We start from the raw sequence: 23,000 nt of genomic DNA, 5'->3' as shown, positions 1-23,000 counted from the left end.
ATACTATGGTTTCTGTTTCCCCTAGAATTCATTCTTGTGAAGCATTAATAAGATGCCCTGGTGGGCTATTACACAGTAGGGTAGCTATAAATAACAATTATATGTTCTATAACTCAAAAAAATTTTACAAAAGGATTCTCAATGTTCTTGCCACCAAAAAAAAAAAAAGATAAATGTTTCAGCTATGTTTAACATGATTTAAACACTCTGCAATTTATATATGTATGGAAGTTTCACATAGCACCCCGTTATATGTCTAGTTTATAGGATTTTATGCATCAGCTTAAACACAACACTAAGAATAAAGTGAGGGTATTATTTAAATTTGTATAACTAATGAGCAGGAAGAAGTGACTGAATGTCTCCCATGTCCCTTTCCTATGCATTTGTATGGTCAAGTGCTCAGAGCAGGTGACAATTTTTTGTGAAGGTTTGGTAGAATTGAAGGAAATTGTCAGCACTGAGTGAAGAGGGGTTTGGGGACTAGTTTTCTTATCTTTAACGACCAATAGAGACTTCTAGATATTTGCTAACTCTCTTCCATGTTAGCCTAGCATCAACCTAGGAAGCTTCTATGAGAGTATTCAATGTCGGATATCCTTCACATGTATCTGTTAACATGAAATAACGATGATTAAACGTATTCAATGCTGGATATCCTTCACATGTCCTCTGTTAACATGAAATAAAGATAATTAAATGTACTTCACAGGCAGAGGTAACATGTCTGGGGAAAGTCCATGGAGATAGAAATTGGAGACTAGGCTCTTCCAAGCATATTGAGGACCACATTTCTCAGAGACCCATCCACTCGTAAGGAACATTGAGGGGAAATGTTTGCATACACCAGAGCTAATTTCACAACATGAGAAATGTTAATGACTATTTCTGAAAAGTGAATAGAGATGATGGGAAGTCAAATGCAACTTCTCTGTGCTCTAAAAATAGAAATCTTGTAAGTCTACGGGGAAACAAGCAGGTCAGAGGAAGAAAAGTTACGGAACCAGGAAGAGTTAAATAAAAGTAGCCGGGTGGTGGTGGCGCACGCCTTTAATCCCAGCACTCGGGAGGCAGAGCCAGGTGGATCTCTGTGAGTTCGAGGCCAGCCTGGGCTACCAAGTGAGTTCCAGGAGAGGCGCAAAGCTACACAGAGAAACCCTGTCTCGAAAAACCAAAAAAAAAAAAAAAGAAAAAAGAAATAAAAGTAAAAGGAAGACCAGAGAGGTGCTCTGGGGATGCGATGCAACTCCACTCAGTGACCATCCTGCTCATCCTTTGCCACCCTGGCAGGAAGTGGTTTTACTCTACCCTGCAAGGATAAGGCTGGGGCAGGGCAGAACAGGCTGGAGCACCAGCTGCCTTTCCTGTAGTCCACACTCAATTCTTGGAATTCACTTGGCCCTTGATTTTAAAGAATAAAGTAAGGTTAAGCCTCCTGGGCCAGGTGATACTCTTTTTATTTATTTTTAAAGGACTTAAAATAATTGTTTTTACATGTATAAGTGTTTGTCTGCTTGTATGTGTCTGCATCAGATACACGCAGTGCCTGTAGAGACCCAAAGAGGGCATCGAATCTCCTGGAACCTGAGTTTCAGATGGTTGTGAGCCGTTGTGTGTGTGTGTGTGCTGGGACTGAACCCAAGTCCTCTGCAAGAACAGCCAGTGCTCTTAACCACTGAGCCACCTGTCCAGCCACAGGCATCGTTCTTGACAGCAAGTCCCCGATGAGCTTTGTCTCAGCACTAGAGTACTCACAGGGAGATTTAGAGAAGACTGTGCAGGGCAAAGAGGCTGGTCTCTGTATTGACCAGTGACAGACTGACAAGGAGTCCCTCCCTGGGGACTTGGGGTTCCCGAGAGAGGATGAGGGAGAGGAGTTTGGGCACTGTCTGTTTGTGCTCCCCATCATCAGATCTGTTTCCTCAGGAAGACTCTGGATGTTCAAAGGCTGCCTTTGTTTGCATATGTTTTGGCACCGACGAGACCTTCGGATAATAGACTAATGGATGTTTGAGCTCATTTCATCTAATCCCCCCAGGCACGAGGTCAGGGGTGGGCTTTAGTTGGGTTATGACAGAGTCTGCTAGCTTAGGCCATCTCCCACACTAGGAGCCAGAACAACGTGGTTGTGTTAGGTGTGTTTTCTCTTTTTTTTTTTTTTTTTTTTTTTTTTTTTTGGTTTTTCGAGACAGGGTTTCTCCATGTAGCTTTGCGCCTGTTCCTGGAACTCACTTGGTAGACCAGGCTGGCCTCGAACTCACAGAGATCCACCTGGCTCTGCCTCCCGAGTGCTGGGATTAAAGGCGTGCGCCACCACCGCCCGGCTCTCTTTTTTTTTTAAAACTCAAGTTTGCTTTTAAAGTGTGTCTGGGTCTTTACTGGAGGGCCCACGCCACTTTAATTCTCTATGGGCCGTAGTTTTTGGCAGCTCGCCACAAACTTAAACACACTCGGGGAGGGGGGATCTCAGCTGAGGAGTTGCCTCCATCTGGATGGCCTGGGGGCATGACGGTGGGACATTGTCCTCGTTACTGATTGACATGGGAGGACTCAGCCCACCGAGGGCAGTGCCGTCTCTAGGCAGCTGGGCCTGGGTTCTATAAGGAAGGTAGCTGAGCAAGTGAGGGGAAGCATGCCAGTAACCAAGGTCCTCCATGGTCTCGGCTCCGGTTCCTGCCTGCACTTCCCTGGACGATAGATTGACTTGTAAGCCAGATTAAATCCTTCTCTTGCCTACAAGTTGCTTCTGGACAGTATTTTATCACAGCACCAAGCGAGCTAACAAGGACACCATCTAATGGTCACAGTTTTAAATTCAGAGTAATAAATAACATTGATCATGTGTAATAGATACAGTCACGAAGCATACTAAGTTGGCCTCTAAAATAGAGAAAATGTTAGATAGCGTTGACTTCTTTGCAAAAATGTCATTTTTAAGAATCAACTGCTGCTCATGGTGGTGCACACCTTTAATCCCAGCACTTGAAAGGCAGAAGCAGGTGGATCTCTGTGAGTTTGAAGCTAGCCTATATAGTAAATTCCAGCCCAGCCAGGACTATGTAATAAGATCTTGTCTTTAAAAAAGGCAGTGATGGCCAATGACATGTTTTAGGAATTGCATTAATATTACCTATATCACACAGATTGACTTTGCATGCCCTCAGCGTTCAACCCAAATGTGTACTGTCCACCATCTCCTACATAAATGTGCGGTAGCTGCTGGCCGTGTTAAACATCACTCGTCATTTGATTGTGTAGGAGCCAACTTGTTTGGTGGTTGCTTATTAGACATATGTGTGTACCTGCAGAATATCTACTATGTACTATTGTGGAGCTAGAGACCAAGCCATCAAGGAAATGGGTTCTATTCTTAGCACCGCCCCTGACCTCTGTGGGACCCTGGCCAGTTAGTTAATCTGAGCAACTTCCCCTCTATAAATGGCAGTTCCTGGCTTCCCCTCTCCTCTCATTCCCAGGAATGGAGGAGCTCAATGAAAAAAAAAAGTCACTTTAAATAACACGTTCACTGTAGTCGGAAGTTTTTCTGTGTCTTGCCAGGTCCTGCAGCCACTCAGACCCAAGTAAACACACAGAGGCTTATATTAATTACAAACTGTATATAGTCTATGGCAGGCCTCTTGCTGGCTAGCTCTTATATCTTAAATTAACCCTATTAAATTAATCTATGTATTGCTACATGTTCCGTGGCTTTACCTGCTTCCCATGACATGTTGTTCCTTGGGCAACTGGCTCACATCTCTTCCTGTCTTCCTTTCTTCTTCCTGTCTGTCTGCTTGTATTTCCTGCCTGCCTCTCAGCTGCTTTGCCATAGGCCGATACAGCTTTATTTATCCACCAATCAGAGCAACACATATTCACAGCATACAGAAAGACATCCCACAGCAGTTCACCTTTCAAAAAAAAAAAAAAAAACCCATGAAATAACATCCCAGCTGATGCGCATGGACAGTGCTCTCTTGTGGCTTATAAATGACCAATTACCTTGACCAGGAACCGAAGATCAATGACAAATGAGCAGCATTTTAACTGATGAAAGAAGGATGCTTACGTAGGTAATATTCTGCCAAATAGAATTGTCTCTGTGATTTTAACACAAAGAATTACCAAGTAAGAAAGGAAAAGGTGGGGCTGGTGACGCCCAATGGTAGAGCACTTGCCTAGTGTATATGAAGCCTCAAATTATACAGAGAGAGAGAGAGAGAGAGAGAGAGAGAGAGAGAGAGAGAGAGAGAGAGAGAGAGGATGTGCAGCCATCCCCCACCATCGACGTCAACCTTCATCCTCACTTCTGCTAGTCTGGACCATCTCTGGCAGTCACGGTTCAGCAGAGGCATCACCACTGTCCGTCTGACTCCAAAATTTTCCCTGCTTTATTTGTTCTTTTTCCCATGAGCCCCCTCAGGATGGAAAAGACAGCACTAGAGTCTCAACTTGTGGAAGGCTGTGGAGGTAGAACCATCTTTATGACTTTCTTAGCTCTACCGGTGGGTTTTCCAAGAAAAACACAATTGACCTGTGATGGACCCTAAAATCACTGTTTCTAAAACTCTCAAGGAGGTCACATGTGGAGTCTGAACTAATTACGTATTTTAGAAGACAAGTAGAAAATAATGTCCCTGCCACTCAGCGACACTTTGACACCCCATTTCTGAAACACTCCATAGAGGGGTTTGTGGGAGCACACACAGAGCAAGCTCACTGGTTCAGGACTGAGTGTGGTTCGCCCTTTGCTCCTCGGGAGGAGGGGTGGCCTAGAGAACCAGGGAGCGATGAGCCTCTGAGAAGGACCATCCTAATTGCTTCTCTCTATTGTTTACATTTGCTCATCGGCAAGCAAAGCAAGCCGGGATCATTAGGGCTGTGTCAGGGATAGGTCATTCGGGAGAATCCTCGTTTGGGCATCAGGATGCAGAATGAACAAGACACAAACAAAACAATTGTCACTGGTAGTTAATTAGAAGTGTCCTCGAGGACCCAGCTGAACGGACGGCTGGCAAGAACATCTGTTATTTTTCTGCTGCACCATTTTAGGTCTTCTATTCGGCTTTCTTTCTTCAGGAGAGTTTTCGTAATTAAATTGAAAGAGTGTGTATGTCCCGCAGGCAAAATGTAGGTCAGATGTCTGAGGGAAGCAGCCATTTAAGAAAGCTGCATCCTGACAAATACGATCATTTCCCTCCTGTTTCAGTATCTACCAGTCTTCTTAAAGAATCTGAAACTTTAACTCCAGTGTCTGACATACACTCTTTGCCCCGTGTGTCTAGGTATGCAGGCTCGAATCAGACACTCTGTGGGGAATTTTAACGAGCCACAAACAAAACGTAGAGCCCAGTTTAGGACTTAAGAAGACCAGTTGCCCAGAGCAGGGTGTGGAGAGCAAACTAAACCGAGTAAGACTGGCCATCTCGTACAGGAAACTTCTCACTAGCCGGGAGCAAATGTTCACTTCCTAATGAGACATTTCTTGCGTTCTCTGGGATAATTGTGGGACGAGGAAGCACATACTGCCCAACGTGAATGTCCAGACAACGGCCCTTGTTAATATTTCCTACACAGTCCTGAGAACAGAAGCACTACTTTATCTTCCAGACAAATGCCCCTTCCACTTGCCTATGCTTTATAACATTTCTCTTTTCCCATCTTCATACTACTGCAGTGAACCCGACAAGTAATTGTTTCTAATGAATTAACTGTCTCCTATAATTGCTATCAAACATTTCATTATGTGTTTTAAATTAAGCCAGAAGGCTGTGTCCTAGGAAGTCTTTGCTGGATGGGTTTTATTGTGGTCTTTTCAGCAGGGGTCGATATAGTTTCCCAGGATTCATGGTAGCAAAAGACAGTGCCACACAATTTAAGAAAGTGCCTGAAGAGCATGGGCAGAGCCTTTCGGGTTATCCTTGGCTATATAGCGAGAATTTTAAATATGGGGTGAGCACTTTCATTGTGAATCTGGAGACTGATAATCTGACTCAAGATCCTTAGCTGGTGGATGACAGACTGGACCGTATATCTGTGCTTGGATGAGAATGCTTTAGCTCTGTAGCCATTGACCTGATGGATTTGTTTGTTGAAATACAGACGTTAGTAGGCAGTTTTAATGTAACTTAGGGCCACTTCAGCACAAAAACAGAACCTGGTGAATGGACATGGGAGGCAGGGGAGGATGTGGACTGTAACCTCAGTGGTACCCAACAGTGCACACCTACCCCAGCCCTTGCCTTTTACACTCCTTATAGAAGGCCCTTAAGGCGGAGCTCTACTGAGTTGTGGTAGGTTTGATTGGCATGTCCCTCTGGCATCAAAAGCTCTGTCCATCTCTTTTGTGTGCATCCTCTCTAGTCCACAGAGCCATTCTCTGTGGGAGTTATGATTTCTCTTGTTTTGCCATAACAAGCCTGAAGCTCATAGTGTTTCTCGGGTATTTTCAGATTATAGAATAAGAGGAAAGGCGTATGAGCAGCAGGTCTGAATGAAGTGAAGCTCAGGGGAATAGTGAGGTGAGGAGTTAATGAATCCATTTCTTGTCTCCTTTTCCCTCATGACCGTGACCCTCTGTGGCTTTCTCACTGTGCAGTGGCCATCGATCTCTGACAGAAAAGCTCCACCCTCTCATTTACTGTTCAGGATGAATGTTGTGGGCTAGGACTGAGCAAGCCCTCAGCCCCCTGCAGGCCATGTCCCTGTTTCCACTTCATTATTATTTCCTCCCCAGGACTGCATTAGGTCTCCGTGGCCTGTGTCTGTTATCAGGCTGAAGGAAATGGGTCCGTGGTAGGTGGCTAGTGGCTGGGGTAGCCGTTTAGAGGAGTGGCCGTGCCAAAGGCGGAAGCTAGGCCCTGAACATGATGAGTAAGCCTTGGAATTTCAGATGGAAAGGGACAGTGATGGGGCAGGTGTGACTGAGGTCTAGTTAAAGAGGGCACACCTGAAAATTAATCTGTCTGGCTCCGGGGAAAAATAAAAGGGGCGCCATAAGAAAGGCAAGCTTTTCCACAACCTGAAAGTTTGGGAGTGGAGCTGTCAATCACTCTACCTCACTCCCCTGGCCAGTGCCTGGGAAGTTCTGCTGTCTATTGACCAGAAGTCCCCCTTGTCACTTCCTCCAGATGGCCTTTTACAGACTAAGTACTAGTGTTCATATCGAGCATGTGACATGGGTACCGAACCCCTGAAAAGGCCTTTCGTGTCTGCGAACCAAGACTGAAATTGCATGGGTGAACATTAGCCCCCATCTGAGGCTGTCAATGGTCCCTTTTCCTGGCCCCATCTCTGGGAGTGATGCCAAATGGTTACCTGCCTCTGCCTTCTTGATGGTCTGCCTTTCGGAGTGTGGAAAAACCCTTGGCCAAAGAGAACAACAAAATGATAGAGTTGATTTCAAGCTAAAGCATCAGCAATAGCTTCTAGAAAACATTAGGCTTAGAATTCCATTTTAATGGTCTTTATGGATACCAGTATTCAAGCCCTTACCAAGAGGGTGTGGCAAACCTAATGTGTGGTATACTCATATTATCTCATCTAATTATCACAGCACTTCTGGGGGATGGGGGAAGAGATCTTATCATCACTAGTTTTTAACTCAGGTCCAGAGTTCAAGGACCTTATTGGGAAACAGTCCTGATGATATGCCAGGAGATGCCAATGAGTGGTGTCCAGCACGTCAAGACAAGGCAGTTGAAAGCAGTTTGCATGTCTCTTCCAGCACGGGTTTCTCTAAAATCAAAATGAAACCACCAAATGAGTGATTTTGGCCAAAAGCTGGTATGCTTTAAGAAGCCCAGGTTGTGGTATCAAGAGCTCCTTGCTCAAGGTTTTAGGATGCAGAAAGGCAACATGGCCTTCAGCTTAAGGACATATGCCCTGCAGCCTAAGATCTGGCTCTGCCACCCACTGCCATCTCCCAGCTGTGGGATTCTAGATCCCTCTGAGTCTGGGTTTCCTCATTATGCAATGGAGTCAGCGCTGACCTCAGGAGGTTGTGGAGGGTTAGGAGGGATGATGTGTTTGTTATACTCAGCCCTGTGGCTGACATGCTGAATACGAGGAGCTTCTTTGGTGGAAGTTGCCTAGATCGTTTAGGGTACCCTTTAGGCGGCTCTGGGGTGGTTCACTGCAACCAACCACCCACCCACCCCCAACAGGTGTCAAACACACTAGGAACCTGTGTGGACTGATCATCAACCGTCTCGTAAGATGATCCCTGCCGTTTGGCAGATGTTCTCCTAAGAAGCGCAGGACCAGAAATGACATGCAGCCTCAGTTACTTAGGAGTTTAGAGGGTTACAGCAGCTGTGTCTGCTGTGTCCAGTTCTTCCTCGGCTACAGAATGCTCACTGACCCCGGTCCTGTGTAGCCCTTGGTAGCTCTCGGCTCCCGGCGTTTTGCTTGTGTGTTCTGTGATGTGTTCTGCTATTTTTCCGTAAACTTGACTTGTCTCTTTGATGGACACAGCCACCCTTCAATCAAAGAAGGAAGCAAAAACTGTGTGCTTCTGTCAAGAGACATGGAAGGGGAATGTGCATGAGAAAAAAAAAAGTAATTTGAATTAAAATGGTGTTAGTGAGTATGAGCCAGGACTTCTGGCCACCCCTGGAGGCTGGAGAAGAGGACCAGCGGTCCATTTCCTGCCTTTCGTTAGACCTGAAGATGCCTCTTCCACACATCAGCATCCCTGTCTGCATTGACACTGACCAGGAATATCACTTTGTCAGGCACTGACCTCCAAGTTGACTTTATCCAGGTCCCCATCAGATCCTGTCATCACTAATATTTGTCACTGTGAGTGGACGGTCACTGATGGTGTGACATAGTGATTAGTTTGAGAGGTGGGTTGAGGTCATTTGATGGTCACTAGCGGCCCTCTTTTCAGCACATTTGAGGTCAGTGACCTACGGCAGTTTAGCGCCTGATGAGTGTAGGCCCACCTCCAGATAGGCCATCCTGCTGGGACTCAGTCTCCTTACTGGGCAGCTCGCTGAGCCTAGGTGGACACTCTGGACAGTGAGTCACAATGTCTCTGCTCCTACTTGGATCTCAGTGCAACCAGATGACAAGGGACGTTCCCAGTCTGCTTCCTGTGCGCTGGGCATGAGGCTAAGCCTGTTGTCTAAATTAACTCACTCAGTAGCACTGTGATACTTACTCATGTCAGGGGGATCGTCTCTGAATTCTTTGTTTGCTTTTTAATACCTGTGACAAAACTAGTGAGCCATGGTAGCATGGGGTTGATTGGCTGCCGTTTGCAAGAACACATCTGTTGCCACTGAATCAGAGGTGGCTCAGATGAAGAACTCCGTGAGAGCAAGAGAGAAGGAATAAACGTTTGCAAGACTGAGAGCTCGGGAGATGAAAACCAGGCCGCGACCCGAGAAAAGGGGCTTTTCTCTGGCTCTCTGGGGCACAGCCAGTAGACTCCTCAGCCATGTTTCCGTCACAGTGAGGGTTTTCGGGGCTGGCTGTTCTAACACCTCTCCATGTTGGCCGATGACAGAAGACCAAGCAGAATTTGTTACAAGTGATTTTTGTCCTCTGTGACCCAAAGGCAAAATTTTGAAATCACTTAGGAAAGCCAAAGGATCAACGGTCCTTAACGGTTTTTCTGTGGCCATCACTCCCGTGGTCAGACTTCGGCTGCCCGGGGGAATGAGCTAAAAGGCCTCCTTACACCCCACCCCCTGGCGCAACCATGACTCTGTGCCCTACTGTGTAGCACGTAAGCTGTCTTCCTTTCTGCAAGAACAAACCACAATGATAGTCTGACATGTTCTTCACTGAGCCACGTCCTTCCTGAGTGTGTTAAAGGATATTATTGGGAACCACTCCTGACATTTCCTTCAAGATCTCTTTATTAAAATCACCCTTCCTCGGCTGGCCAAACAGTCTTGCACTAAGAGGAAAAATGAGTGAACAAAATAAGTGTTTTCACTGAGGTCCCTATCTGGGTGTAACGCTTTTGGCCTCCCGGTCCACCCAGATGTTGGGCTAAGGAGCCCTGATCCTGGTGTAGACTCGGGAAGACCCTGGAAGTGGGGGATGGGAGCTGTTGGAGCTCACACTGTAAGCTGGGTGCAGAGGCCAGCATGAGGACAGGCCTGAGTGTGAATGGACCACAGGGCCTCTAGAGCAGGAAGCCGGGCAAGCCAAGGCACTCACGGAAAAGCTCTTATCTAAACAGGGGTGGCCCAGGACTCTGGATCTTCTCCACCATTGTCCAAGGAGCTGACCCAAAGCTTACCTACAGTCCCCAAAATGCTCTTCACGGCCCCACCCCCTCATTGAGACAAGAAGTAATTTTCAGTATGGCCTCTAAGGCGTCACAAGGTCTCTCAATAAAGTCCCCTTGGCCTGACCCCATGACCACCCTGAAGGCCCAGGCTCTCTTCCTGAGCCAAGGGAGCAGGAACCATTTTGTCTAAACACACCTCCAACCCCACGCCTCTTCTGCCAGCATCCTCTCCGCAGAGCGCTTCATTTGTTTTGAGGGAACGTGAGGAGGGGGAAGAGCGCTGGCAGAGTCTATCAATCTGTTGCTTCAGGCTCGCTATCACCGGTGTTTTGACACAACACCCACGGTAGCAGTGAGATGTTTACATCAGACCCTCCTGCAGGACGGAGGCCGCAATGGCGACCTCAACCAGCCTGGCCCTTGGGCGTGCCGTCTGGCTGCCCTCCAAGCAGTTTTTCTTTTCCTTTCTGGTTTTTGTTTTGTTTTGTTTTAAAGACATTTTGCAGCTTCAGCTTTCTCTTTGTTGCTGAGCTGCCCTTTGGTCTCCTAACTTGAAATGAGTCTGGTTTTGTACAGTCTGACCATGGTTAGCACGAGCCATGAAATCTCATTAAAATCAAACAGATGAGCGCAGTCCATGCCCATCCTCATAGTTAACTGTCCGGAGCAGAATCGAAGGAAGAAGGAGAATATTTGATTTGGGGGCTTTGAAGAACTTTCTAGAACTTGCTTTTTCTTCCTTGATTAAGTTTTAGATACGTATTTAATACACTTGGGCAATGATTCAGGTTTAATATAGGCATTCGGTAGGTATTGGGGTGCTCAGCTCTGCCCCCCCCTATCCCTACTCTGGGGGTACTCAGCCCAGCACTGTCCCCTCTATCTTTACCCTGGTGTACTCAGCTCAGCCCTGCCCCCTCTGCTCCTGCCGCAGGGTACTCAGCTCAGCACTGCCCCCTCTGTTCCTGCCACAGGGTACTCAGCTCAGCACTGCCCCCTCTGTTCCTGCCACAGGGTGCTCAGCTCAGCACTGCCCCCTTTATCTTTACCCTGGTGTACTCAGCTCAGCACCGCCCCCTCTGCTCCTGCCGCAGGGGTACTCTTTAAAGTGCTGGAGTCGCATTAAATCAGGTGGACTCGTGTCCGCTCCTCTCAGCCCTGAGACGGTCACCCAACTTCTCGAACGAGAGGACCGCTTCTTCAGTGGCTAAAGCCCATGCAGCTGTCCGCCTTCAGACTCCAGCAGACACACCAATCCACCCTTCAGAGAAAGGCAAGACTAGACCCAAGTTGTGGATGGGAGGAAAGACGGGAGGCCTGAGGAAATTTGAAACTCAAAGTTGTTCAGAACCAGCATAAGAGACAATGTGCAGGTGCTCCGGGGTGCACACTCTACACCATCCTTGTGAGTGTTAGAGTCATGGGAATGGACTTGGCTTCAGGAGCTGTAGAATTTGTCAGCTCAGTGAGCAATAAATATATAAGATGAAACTGGAGCCGGGTGGCAGTAGCACATGCCTTTAATCCCAGCACTCGGGAGGCAGAGCCAGGAGGATCTCTGTGAGTTCAAGGCCAGCCTGGTCTATAGAGAGAGATCCAGGACAGGCACCAAAGCTACACAGAGAAACCCTGTCTCAAAAACCAAAAAAAAAAAAAAAAAAAAAGAAAAAGAAAAAGAAAAAAGATGAATCCGCACACATTGAGATGAGAGATGTTCATTAAAACCTGAAAAGAAGCTGGCCATGCCAGGCAGTGGTGGCGCATGCCTTTAATCCCAGCACTCCAGCCTGGTCTCCAAAGCAAGTTCCAGGAAAGGCGCAAAGCTACACAGAGAAACCCCATCTCGGGGAAAGAAGAAGAAGAAGAAGAAGAAGAAGAAGAAGAAGAAGAAGAAGAAGAAGAAGAAGAAGCAGCTGGCCATGTCATGGAGGTAGGGGCGGGGTGGAGGACACCTTCAAAAAAGGCAAAACTCCCCAACGTCATAATGGTATTAATAAAGAGCTGAAGGCATTCTTGATACACACAGGGAAGCATTGGGGGGCTGAGAAGATGGCTCAGCTGGTAAAAGGCGCTTGCCTCGCAGGCCTAACCTCCCGAGTTCAATCCCTGGAACCCATGTAAAAGCGGAAGGAGAGGACGGACTCTGTATAGCTCTCCTCTGCCCTCCATAAGTGCTCTGTGGCCTGCGCACTTGAGCAAACTCAAACATACAATATTTAATAAATAAACAAATGTACAAGTAAATAAATAGATGAACAAATAAGCTTACTTTTTTTTTTTTTTTTTTTTTTTTTTTTTTTGAAGAGCCCTAGAGTACAGTGACTTCTTGGTACATAATGAGAATCTGTGGGTGTCGCCGTACACGAGGTGGAAGGGTTAAGTGTGATTTTCGGAAATGTGCCCGAAGGGAACACAGGCTCTGGTGGCCGCAGTACAGTCGGGATGGGAGCTTTGACTTGCTTTGCTGGTCTCTGTTGGCCCAACCTGCCTCCTGTTTGGGGTTATAAGAGAGCCAGCAGGGAACAGGGCAAACCCATCCCCACAAAGAAACCGGTCTAAAACACCAAGGTCTCTGTCATCTGCAGAGAGGGCAGCAGTCCCCACTGTGTGTCAAGGGAATGGTTTTGGAGCTAGGAACTTAGAGCAGCCCCACTTGGAGGCAGACAGACATGTAGGGCCCAGCTCCGTTATGTCGGTCCCTAATTGGCTGACTTCTTTTAATTTATTTATACCGGTCTCTGATCCTAACAAAGTTGTGCAACCCCAGAGCAGCGGACAGAGGTGACACGAACCCATGCTTGCCCCCAGAATTATTTTCCTTTCGTTGGTTATAAATACCTCCGCCCCATTGTGCTTGACACGCTGTATGCAAATGGAGGCGGGAGTCCTGATGCTCATTAGGAAAAGACAGGGGCTTGGAGTACTGCAGAGGACAGAGCGAAGCCGGGGACGGTGGCCTTGTCCAGAATAGTGCATGGGAGCTTTCTTATCTCTCTGTGGCAGGAGCTGCCGGGGGCTTCCTGTGGGAAGCCGGGGGCAAGCTCTGCTTTCCTCTTCTTGTTCGGCTTCCGCCTCCCTCAAGACTGTTCCCAGCACCGTGGTTATCTTTGTATCTTCAAACATGGCACAATCTACTTCCTCAAGAGCTTGATGTATTCTTAAGACTTAGGCAAGTGCCCCTCCCCCCAGTCTCTTTTCAAGTGTGTTATAGAGGCAGGTCCTCAATGACATGCTATTTTTATGGTTCGGTGACAAAGAGGGAGAAATAATAGCCCCTAAATTAGAAAAGAGCCACAAGACCTGTCCTTTTCCATTCGGAGGACCCGGCAAGCAAGTGGAGTCTACAGTTTCCCCAGGAGGGCTTGAGCCTGGGCAAACGCCCTTAGAGGCAAGGATGGCGGTGGGGAAAGGGATCGGAGGCCCGTGGTCCCAGGTGAGCTGAGCCGACTCTCTCCCCTGGGAAACGACCGGGCTTCCTTTACTCAAACATATTTCTTTGCATTTCCTGAAGATGAAGTGTAACAAGTTTTAAGATCTTTGAGGAAGCCTCTCCTCATCTTTTCCAATGCTTTTGGGGCGCAAAAAGAAGGTACTCGAAGCCTTCTCTTGCAGTCAGGAGAGAACCTGAGTGAGGGCGCATGAGCAAGTCCAAGCCAGAGTGGATACACACTGCGCATGCTCCTGTGTGCACCCGAGGCTGTGGCAAGGGTGGGCAGTCACTCACTCGCTGGTCGCGATACCAGTGCTGCAGCCTAAAAATTGGAATATTGATCATGAAAACAAGGGAACGTGACATTTATGTAATCATCTTGGAACTCTATTGTTAAAAGGTTTCTAACAGAACGGGAAAATGTGTATTTTCTCCTTGGTTCTGTTTTGTTATACTAATCAGTGAGAGCAAAAATGTTCACTTCTGCTACCTGGTGATTACAAAAACCAGTTAGCAGAAACCTCATAAGCGTTCTAAGGAAGGGTCAGCCCTGGTTCTTTTTTATTTTAAATCTTTGTGTTTCCCTATAAGGTGGTTTTGGCGGTGGTGGTGGTGGTGGTGGTGGTGGTGGTGGTGGTGGTGGTGATGGGAACTGAGACATTTGGAGAGATCGTAACATATGGACCCAGCACAGACACTCAATCCTTGAACCTAGTTATAAGAGTGGCACTGTGGTTGTATAGAAGATGTGTATATTCTTTAGAGATCCACACTGAAGCATGTACGTCCAACTATGAAAACTGGGCAGGGGCATGGCTCAGTGGTCAAACACTCATGTAGCCTGAGGCCAGGGTTTCATCCTTAGGAACACACACACACACACACACACACACACACACACACACACACACACACACACAAACACAGAGAGAGAGAGAGAGAGAGAGAGAGAGAGAGAGAGAGAGAGAGAGAGAGGCAAATAAATAGCATAACCATATCTTTATGTAGTGGTAGGATAGGCTGGGGACTCAGGAGCAGGTGAGTCTAGAACAGGAGACTATTCCGGGTCATATAAGGGAAGGGGAAGAGCCTAAGCCCACAGACCTTAACCTGGAGAACTTCCCAGAGCGAGGCCCCTGACAGATCTCCTGCCCTCTCTGGCCCGTCTTTCTCACTTGCTGTGTTCCCACCTAAGTCACCACTGCTCGGGCTGCTTAGGACCTGCCACTCACGCCTTCTAGAAACAGGTTTAAAATTCCTCCGGGTTCTTCTGCCCAAGTCCTGTTCAGATTGTGACCAGCAAGCTTTCTGCTCACCAAAAGTTCTAGACCAGCTGGTAAGAGTACAAGACAATAAAATGCTTAAAAAAGGGGAGGGGAGCTGGAGAAATTTCTCAGCAGTTAAGAGCATTGACTGCTCTCGCAGAGGACCTGGGTTCAATTCCCAACACCTATAACCATCCACAACTCCGGCTCCAGGGATCTGATGCCCTCTTCTGGCCTCCACGGGCACAGGCATGCACATGTCACACAGACCCACACAGGCAAAACACCCATCCACGTAAACTAAAAATAGATAAACCTTATTTTAAAAATTAAAAGAGAGAGTCATAGACTTTAAAAATCAACACCGTTACCACTTTCCTTTGATAATTAAACGCTTGAAGCCCAAGAAGTTAAGGCCTTGCTCTGATAACACCAAACTTGGAGAGAAATTAACTAAATTAAATAAACGACTCCAAGATGTTTGTTTCCATGGATACTTACTTAGCTCGGGGGGGGGGGGGGGATTATCTACCTCACTAAATATTATGACTTACAGCCACCCTGCATGGATAGATGTGACATGCCACTTTTATCTCAGGGTCTCCATTCATTAATGTCACATCACCCCACCACCACCATCACCCCACACATGTTTGCATGTTACTTCTGCCCACCAGGAACTAACTAAAACCCAGGCATTAAATATCCTAACATTTATTTTCTTTACTATTTAGATCAGGAAAGATGTATAATAGCACACTCTCAGAGTGTCTCCCCACTAGGTAGATACGGTTGCTATTTTTAGTTCCTAAATATGAGGAGAGGACTTCAGTCAAAGACTCTCTTAAAGTCTGTGGCCTTCTCCCTGAGGACTTTTCCTGTCTCTGTCTCGCTTGTTGTGGCTCACTGTTCTGTGCTGAAGGCAGCACAGTGATGACTTCCTCTTTTTTACAGGTATGACTTGTGTTCCGAGAGTGAAGAGTCCTTCATCCTGGATCCTGACAGCAACATAGGAAACAGAATTGAGAGCATCACTCAGCGCATGATGGTCATAGAAGGAACCAATAAGGTACTGTTTGTATGGAGCAAGTGTGGGGGATAGTCTTGAAACACGCTCTCGGCTCCTGGTTCTGAGTTTATTAGACCCAGAAGTAATTCAAAAGTTCAAAATTCAGGGAGAATGAGAATCTCTTAGGTGTGTCTTCATGAAACCATACATTAAGATTATTCAAGTTGCGATACTTCCCTGACTGAATTCTTCAGACTCCTGAGCCTCCCTTCTATCTTTCCCCCATGCATATGTCCATGCTTGTGTGTGTGTGCCATGTGTGTGCAGCACCCTCAGGGCCCAGAGGAGGGTGTCAGACTTCCCTGAAGCCAGAGGTGCAGGTTGTGAGCGTCCTCTCTCATCCTCCCATGTGGGTGCTGGGAACGGGAATTGAACTTGGGTCCTGTGCATGAACAGTACATGTCCTTAACCACAGAGCCATCCCTCCAGCCTGGAGAACTCATTCTTCATGAATACCAGGCTGGTACACATCAGTGGCTCCCATCCCAGCTAGACATTTGAGCCTCTGTCAGTTGCCATTACAATCACGTCTTTGGGGTGGGACCTGGAATCCACACAGGTGCTGGGATTAACACCACGCACTACCAGGTGATTCTAGCCTACAACGGTGCCTGGGTCCTGCTGGTGTACAGAAAGTGGAATTCTAGGAAATAAAAACTAGTACAAGGCTTCAACCCAAAATTCAACATTTCTGTCTCATAAAATATCATCTGCCCTTGTGTCCCTGCCAGGTGAAGTCTAGGCTGGGGGTGCAAACACACACCGTCTGTCAAGGTTCCCCAAACTAACTGGTCTGGTGTGTATTTCCCCTTCCACTCTTGTACAATCCGCTTCCTCCTTTCCCCTCTGAGCCTGGGAAAGAGCTGGCACCCTGTGAATCAGAAGGCCCAGCGGGCATGTGAATCAGGAAGCTTTCCCCCTTTGAAGTAGGGAAGGATGTGCTTAGAAAGCAGCTATTGGTGGGCATGAGGCTAGCAATGCTCTGAAAAACAAATCAAATAGCTCCTTGCCAACATCTATTTATACATGCTTGTCTTGATCTGAAGTAGAGATTGTTCTATGAATCCCACTGTCTATTCAAGAAGGGTTATACTTAAAATATCCATTTATTCTGCTGTGTCCCTGAATTAGAGAATGAAATGCAGATATAACATTCGCTGTGCAGGATTCAAAAACAATAAATAAACTCTGCATTCTTCTTTTCTCTTGTAAAGACTTCTTTGTTTTTATTTTATGTGTATTCGGGTTTTGCCTGCATGTGTGTATGTGCACCACAAGCATGCAGTGCCCTTGGAGGCCAGAGGAGGGCGCTGGATTCCCAGAAACTAGAGTTACTGATGGTTGTGAGCCGCTGTGTAGGTGCTAGGAACCGAACTTGAGTCCTCTGCAAGAACAAGTGCTCTTTACCACTGAACCATGGCTCCAGCTGCCCCCATCTCCCATTTTTGTCATTTTTGTTCTCTCTCTCTCTCTCTCTCTCTCTCTCTCTCTCTCTCTCTCTCTTAGACAGGGTCTTATTCTAACCCTAGCTGACTTGAAACAAACTCACAGAGCTCCACCTGTCTCTGCCTCTTGAGTTCTGGGATTAACAGTGTGCACCCCCACAGCCATTCCTGCATTTTTTTAGTCTCTAAACCTTTCTGAAGATGCTAATGTCAGCATCCTTTTTTGGCAAGCCAGAGTGGTTTTCCCCGTTTTAAACTTGGACAGCCCAAAGCCACACAGCATAAAAGGGTAAAGAAATTCAAACCAAAGCCTCTTGATTCAAAACTCTGTACTCTCGTGGCAACTAAGCCAAAACAATTAACAAGTCCATTTGTGTGACACTACCAACAGCCACTTGCTAGGGATTTGGGGGATGTTTTTTTTGACACAGCAGTAGTTGGTGAAAGACTTTAATGACCAAGTTAGATGAGAGGGAATTCTGTAAACTTGCTTGTTTGGTTTGGGTAGAAATTGTTCACAAACGCTAAAGAGCAAATTAGTGCTGTCACGAAATCCTAGCGGATTTCTCAGGTGACATCACTGATGTCCGTTCATTTGTCGCTTCTTCCTGGCCACACCGGCAAACTTACAAAGAGAACTTATGAGCATGGTTTCAGTGGGATTTCTAGTTTGTTTCCTCACCACAAAAAAATATAGTGAGCAATAAAACTGAATGGGATAACACTGGTTGAGATTCCTGATGGGCATGAACTCATGTAGTTACCTGACTCCATCTATAATGCCTGCTAGTAAAAATTCTGGTGAGAGCAAAGTAGACTCTTGGCTGAGATTAAAAAAAAAAAAGTCTACCCCAATTTTCCACTCAGGCTGGAAATAAATGCATTGTCCTGTAGTTGTGTAGTTAAGCTAAAGATTTCCGATATGAACTGCTGTGCACAGTTGGCATTTGTACCGCCTGGCCCGCATTCAGGAGGCACAGGGTCAGAGTCAGGTTCCTCCTCCTTCCATCTGGATAGCCAAAGGCAAAGATGTCCACATCTCTCAACTCCTCCAAAGAAATGGAGTTCGCAGTGTTTATCCTCCCTAGCTTCCTGTGGTAAGGATGAAATGACCTGGGGAGGAAGCCCTCTACACACAGGACTTCAACAACATGACTACCACACACACGCTACAATGTGATCCCTCCAAGGCCGCAGTCACATAGAGTGAAGGATGTCTATTCAAGAGCGTTGGTATTATAAAACTTCAATGATCTTCATAAAGGAAGTGGAAATAAACAGAGTACAGATCCTTCAGGCAGTTGCTGATACCAGTATCCTGGAAATAGTTGATTTCATGTTCTGGGTTTAGGAGAACTTACTGCTTTTAGTTTTAGCATTAATTAATATATGTTTGTGTTGGGGGAAGAAAAAGCTATCCTTCATTTGACAGTTACAAGCATGGTTTTGCTGTTTCTAAATTGCATGAAATGTTCTTGCTTTATTTGTTTGGTTGGTTGGTTGGTTTTGTTGTTGTTTTTGAGACAGGGTTTCTCTGTGTAACAGCACTGGCTGTCCTAGAACTCACTTTTAGACCAACCTGGCCTTGAGCTCACATAGATCCATCTACCTTTGCCTCCAGAGTGCTGGGATTAAAAAGGCATGCAATGTTCTTTGCAATTTAGACCTTTTGCTGCTTTGGTACAGCTTGAAGTACACTAAAGTCCCACAACAATTGCTCATTCACAGTCACACTACAGCTTTGCCCAGCAATGCTCCTCTGTGGATTGGTGTGGGTGGGGGAGCTTTCACACTGGGAGCCCTGGGGAGTTTCAGGAGATTTTGTTTTTTTGTTGTTTAGGTCAGTGAAGGGCATAGAGGTAAATAAAATTCCAAAATTCAATTTCCTTGTTGGCAATCTTTGGCCCACATTTGAAAGTGGCTAAAAGCAAGTGTTGAATTCTCATGTTGCTCAAATGAATTGCCAAGTCTGGAGGTTTGTGGATCTAAAATCAGAAGTGGACAGAACCCTGTGTTGATTTTGTAAGGCTGGAGAATGGGGACAGTCTGGCTGCAATAGTGACATTGCTGTGGACTTGTGTGAGGGGACAGATATATATATATATATATATATATAAATATCCTGAGACAAACCCATGATATATACAGTCATACTAACCACAGAACTATGGCTTGTAGTGAAGTTCCCACACAGCCCCTGGTTCTGTTTTCCCATCACGTGGTTCTAGCATGCACTCTAGGTTCATTTCAGCTCTTTATACACCTCTGCTTCTATTTCTACTTAAAATACTTCAAAGAAAGCTGTGTTAGAAACATCTTCAGATTAAAATCACCATTCCATACATAGATTTTTTAAAGACCCTTGTTGTGGAATATTTGTTTACACTGTGAAGATGTGTCTTTGCCAAGGCGCCTTCTGATTGATTTAATAAAGAGCTGAATGGCCAATAGCTAGGCAGGAAGAGGTTAGGCGGGACTTCCAGGGACAGAAAGGACTCTGGAAAGAAGAAAGGCAGAGACTCGAAGAGATCAGAACAAGCAGGAAGAGAGGTAACAGCCATGAGTCACATGGCAGCACATAGATGAACAGAAATGGGTTAATCTGAGTTATAAGAGCTAGTTAGAAACAAGCCTAAGCTATAGGCTGAGCTTTTGTAATTAAAAGAAGTCTTTGTGTCATTATTTGGGAGCTGGGGGGGGGACAGAGAAAGACTGGTTACAAACCCTTGTTCTAGAAATTAGGCTGAATTCACATTACCTCGGTTCAAACTATTCCATGAGGCTCAAGCAACATTGTAACATTACTAAGGCTTCACAAACTGGAAGGAATGTGAAGAAATACAAGCTTACAGTTTTTTTGGGGGGAGGCTTTTTTGTCTTTTTATTTTTTGAGACAGGGTTTCTCTATGTATTCCTGACTGTCCTGGAACTTGTTTTGTAGACCAGGCTGGCCTCGAACTCAGAGATCTGCTTGCCTCTGCATCCCGAGTACTAGGGTTAAAGACATGCACCACTATGTCCAGCTTCTGGTGACAGTTTTGATGAGTATCCCTGGGTTATAGAAAAGGACCCCGTACCAAGCACAAATAAGGATTTGTCCTTTAAGAATGCAGAGTTATACTGGGCTGGAAACCTCATTGAAAAGTTGTCAGCCCCAAACTAGCTCACCAACAGAGGGTTTTTATCTCTTTTAATGCTCTGTAGAAGGCCCCTGTGGACTTTTAGTCGCTGTGAAGGAGTTGTTACCTCTGACTGAGTCAAGTGTGTGGATCTCCTCATCATAGGCTAGCCTAGTGCTCTGCCTTCATGGCTGGTCCCGTTCTCTTCCATTTGTTTTCATTTGTGGAGAATGAGAACTAATTCTGGAATGAATACGTTTTGAGATGTCCTTCTAGTGTGCCCTAGAAAGTAAACGATTACAACTCTAAATTCCTGTTGCGTCTCAAATCTTCGGCACTTCCCCTTCTAAAGTACGAAGGGGATAATTTGGTGTTCTGTTCTGCTTTTCCCTTTTCCCCGGTGGTTGTGAGCATCAATCAAGCCGGTCCCTTTAACACAAGGGACTCATGCAGCCTCACTTACTGTCTCAGAAGAAGCTGTCTTCTAGTCCAGCCAAAGGATGCTGATCACAGTCACACTTAAGCTCCTACCCCTGACCTGACCTGGCGTATCGTCGGCAAATAGCTTTCATGGGGTTGTATAGTATTTGAGACAGGGTCTCACTGTGTAGCCCTGGCTGGCCTGCCTTAACACGTAGACCAGGCTGGCCTCCAACCCACAGAGATTCACTTGCCTCTGCCTCTGCCTCCTGTCACTGGTTAGTTAGTTTTATAAAGTTAGTTTTATAACTTTAAAATACGTTTGCTAGAAAAAAGAGTATTCTAGAAGCGAAGTGACTTTTAGTAAAGTTGATCATAAGTCTTACATTTCACTTACAGTAAAAAGTTTTTTTCTCCAGTTAGAACCTTCTCATTCACCAATCATTTCAAATCATACACTGAAAAATAAGTTTTCGATTTGTGTGAAATTCTATCCCAGAAGGAAAGCAGCATTTAGCTCCTGTCACTGATGGCTGTGGATTAAAGGGGCTGCTTTCAAGGAAAATCCATTTCAAATGGTTTCAAAGACCCTTGTCGACAGCTTTTGTTACTCCGTGTTATGTGTTTGGGTGGGTGAGGGATCATCGATTAGAGAGTGGGTTCTGGAGTTCTACACATCAGGCCAGCTCTTCCCAGGCCTGTCTGTGGTCTCTGGTGTCTTGGGGTTCTTCATTTAGTCCCTAGAAGCCTTGATTGCCTTATTTGTCTAACAGAGTGGTGTCCCCATCTCATAGGGCTAAGATTAAATGAGATAATGCTGTCCAGTACGTACCCATGGCAACATGAAGACCCCATGTTACAAAGAAATAATAAACACTCCTGCCAACCTCATTTCAACTTTAACAGAAACCATGGTGAGGTTCAGTTTTGGAGGATGCCTGCCTGTGTATAAGGTGCCTTGTTTTGGAAGGCATCATTCAGGCAAAGAAAAAGAACATTTGAACTATATTTGTTTCTCCATGATACATTGTATGACATGGATTCATATCACCCCTGGGCATCTCAGCTTTATTCTCTGATTACACAAGTCTGATGTATCCATCTAAAATGGTTGCAGCCAATTCCAGACAATCTGGGCAGGTTTGTTTGTTTGTTTGTTTGTTTGTCTGCCTTTATGTGTATGAGTGTTTTGTTTTTTTTTTTTTTTTTTTTTGGTTTTTCGAGACAGGGTTTCTCTGTGCAGCTTTGCGCCTTTCCTGGGACTCACTTGGTAGCCCAGGCTGGCCTCGAACTCACAGAGATCCGCCTGGCTTTGCCTCCCGAGTGCTGGGATTAAAGGCGTGCGCCACCACCGCCCGGCCGTGTATGAGTGTTTTGAGCATACATATGTCTGTACACCATGTGCATGCCTGGTACCCACAGAGGCCAGAAGAGGGCATCAGATCCCCTAGACCTGAAGTTACAGACCATTTTGAGCCACCATGTGGATGCTGGGAATCAAACCCTGATCCTCTGCAAGAACAAGCGCTCACACCACTGAGCCATCCCTCCAGCTACACTGTGTGCAGCTCTTAAACATGGCAAGCACACACACGAAGGTTGACTTCCCCTTGCCACAAAACCTACCTCCTCGGTTGCTCTGAATTCAGCAAAATCAAAGTCATTTTAACAACAGCACAAATCGGACTTACAGAGGCAGGTAGTGACTGTCTGAAATGTCAGAGAGTCTCGGTCCAGCAGAAATGGGCTTCTGCTTACTTACTGAACAACAGCAAGTCCAAGAATTTAAATAAGTCTACACGGGTCTTTAGGATTAACAGTCAGAGCTCACTTCATAAGAAAGTTGGGCTTCTACTAGCCGCAAGACAGGAAGGTCTCTCAGTTCAGCCACTCGGTTCTGATCATCCTGTGAAGAGCTTGGACATGCCAGAGCCCGGACTCCCAAGACCACACAGGGGCTCACAATGTACTTGGTCATCTCTTTGTCCTTCCAGCTGCCACCA

The 23,000-nt window shown here is 46.1% G+C and overlaps 1 protein-coding gene across 1 annotated transcript in view; it reads left to right on the top strand.

Annotated features, from left to right (window-relative positions):
* Window positions 1-23,000, top strand: part of Flt1 (fms related receptor tyrosine kinase 1) — a 168,350-nt gene that overhangs the window by 56,864 nt on the left and 88,486 nt on the right. Inside the window, 1 exon segment of the mRNA XM_052754536.1 lies at window positions 15,899-16,013. Within this exon segment, the coding sequence (XP_052610496.1) occupies window positions 15,899-16,013 (115 nt within the window).

Source organism: Peromyscus californicus, unplaced genomic scaffold, assembly GCF_007827085.1.
Source record: "Peromyscus californicus insignis strain IS unplaced genomic scaffold, ASM782708v3 Scaffold_2__1_contigs__length_46816999, whole genome shotgun sequence".
Taxonomy (NCBI): domain Eukaryota; kingdom Metazoa; phylum Chordata; class Mammalia; order Rodentia; family Cricetidae; genus Peromyscus; species Peromyscus californicus.
This window is presented reverse-complemented; position numbering and strand designations above follow the sequence as displayed.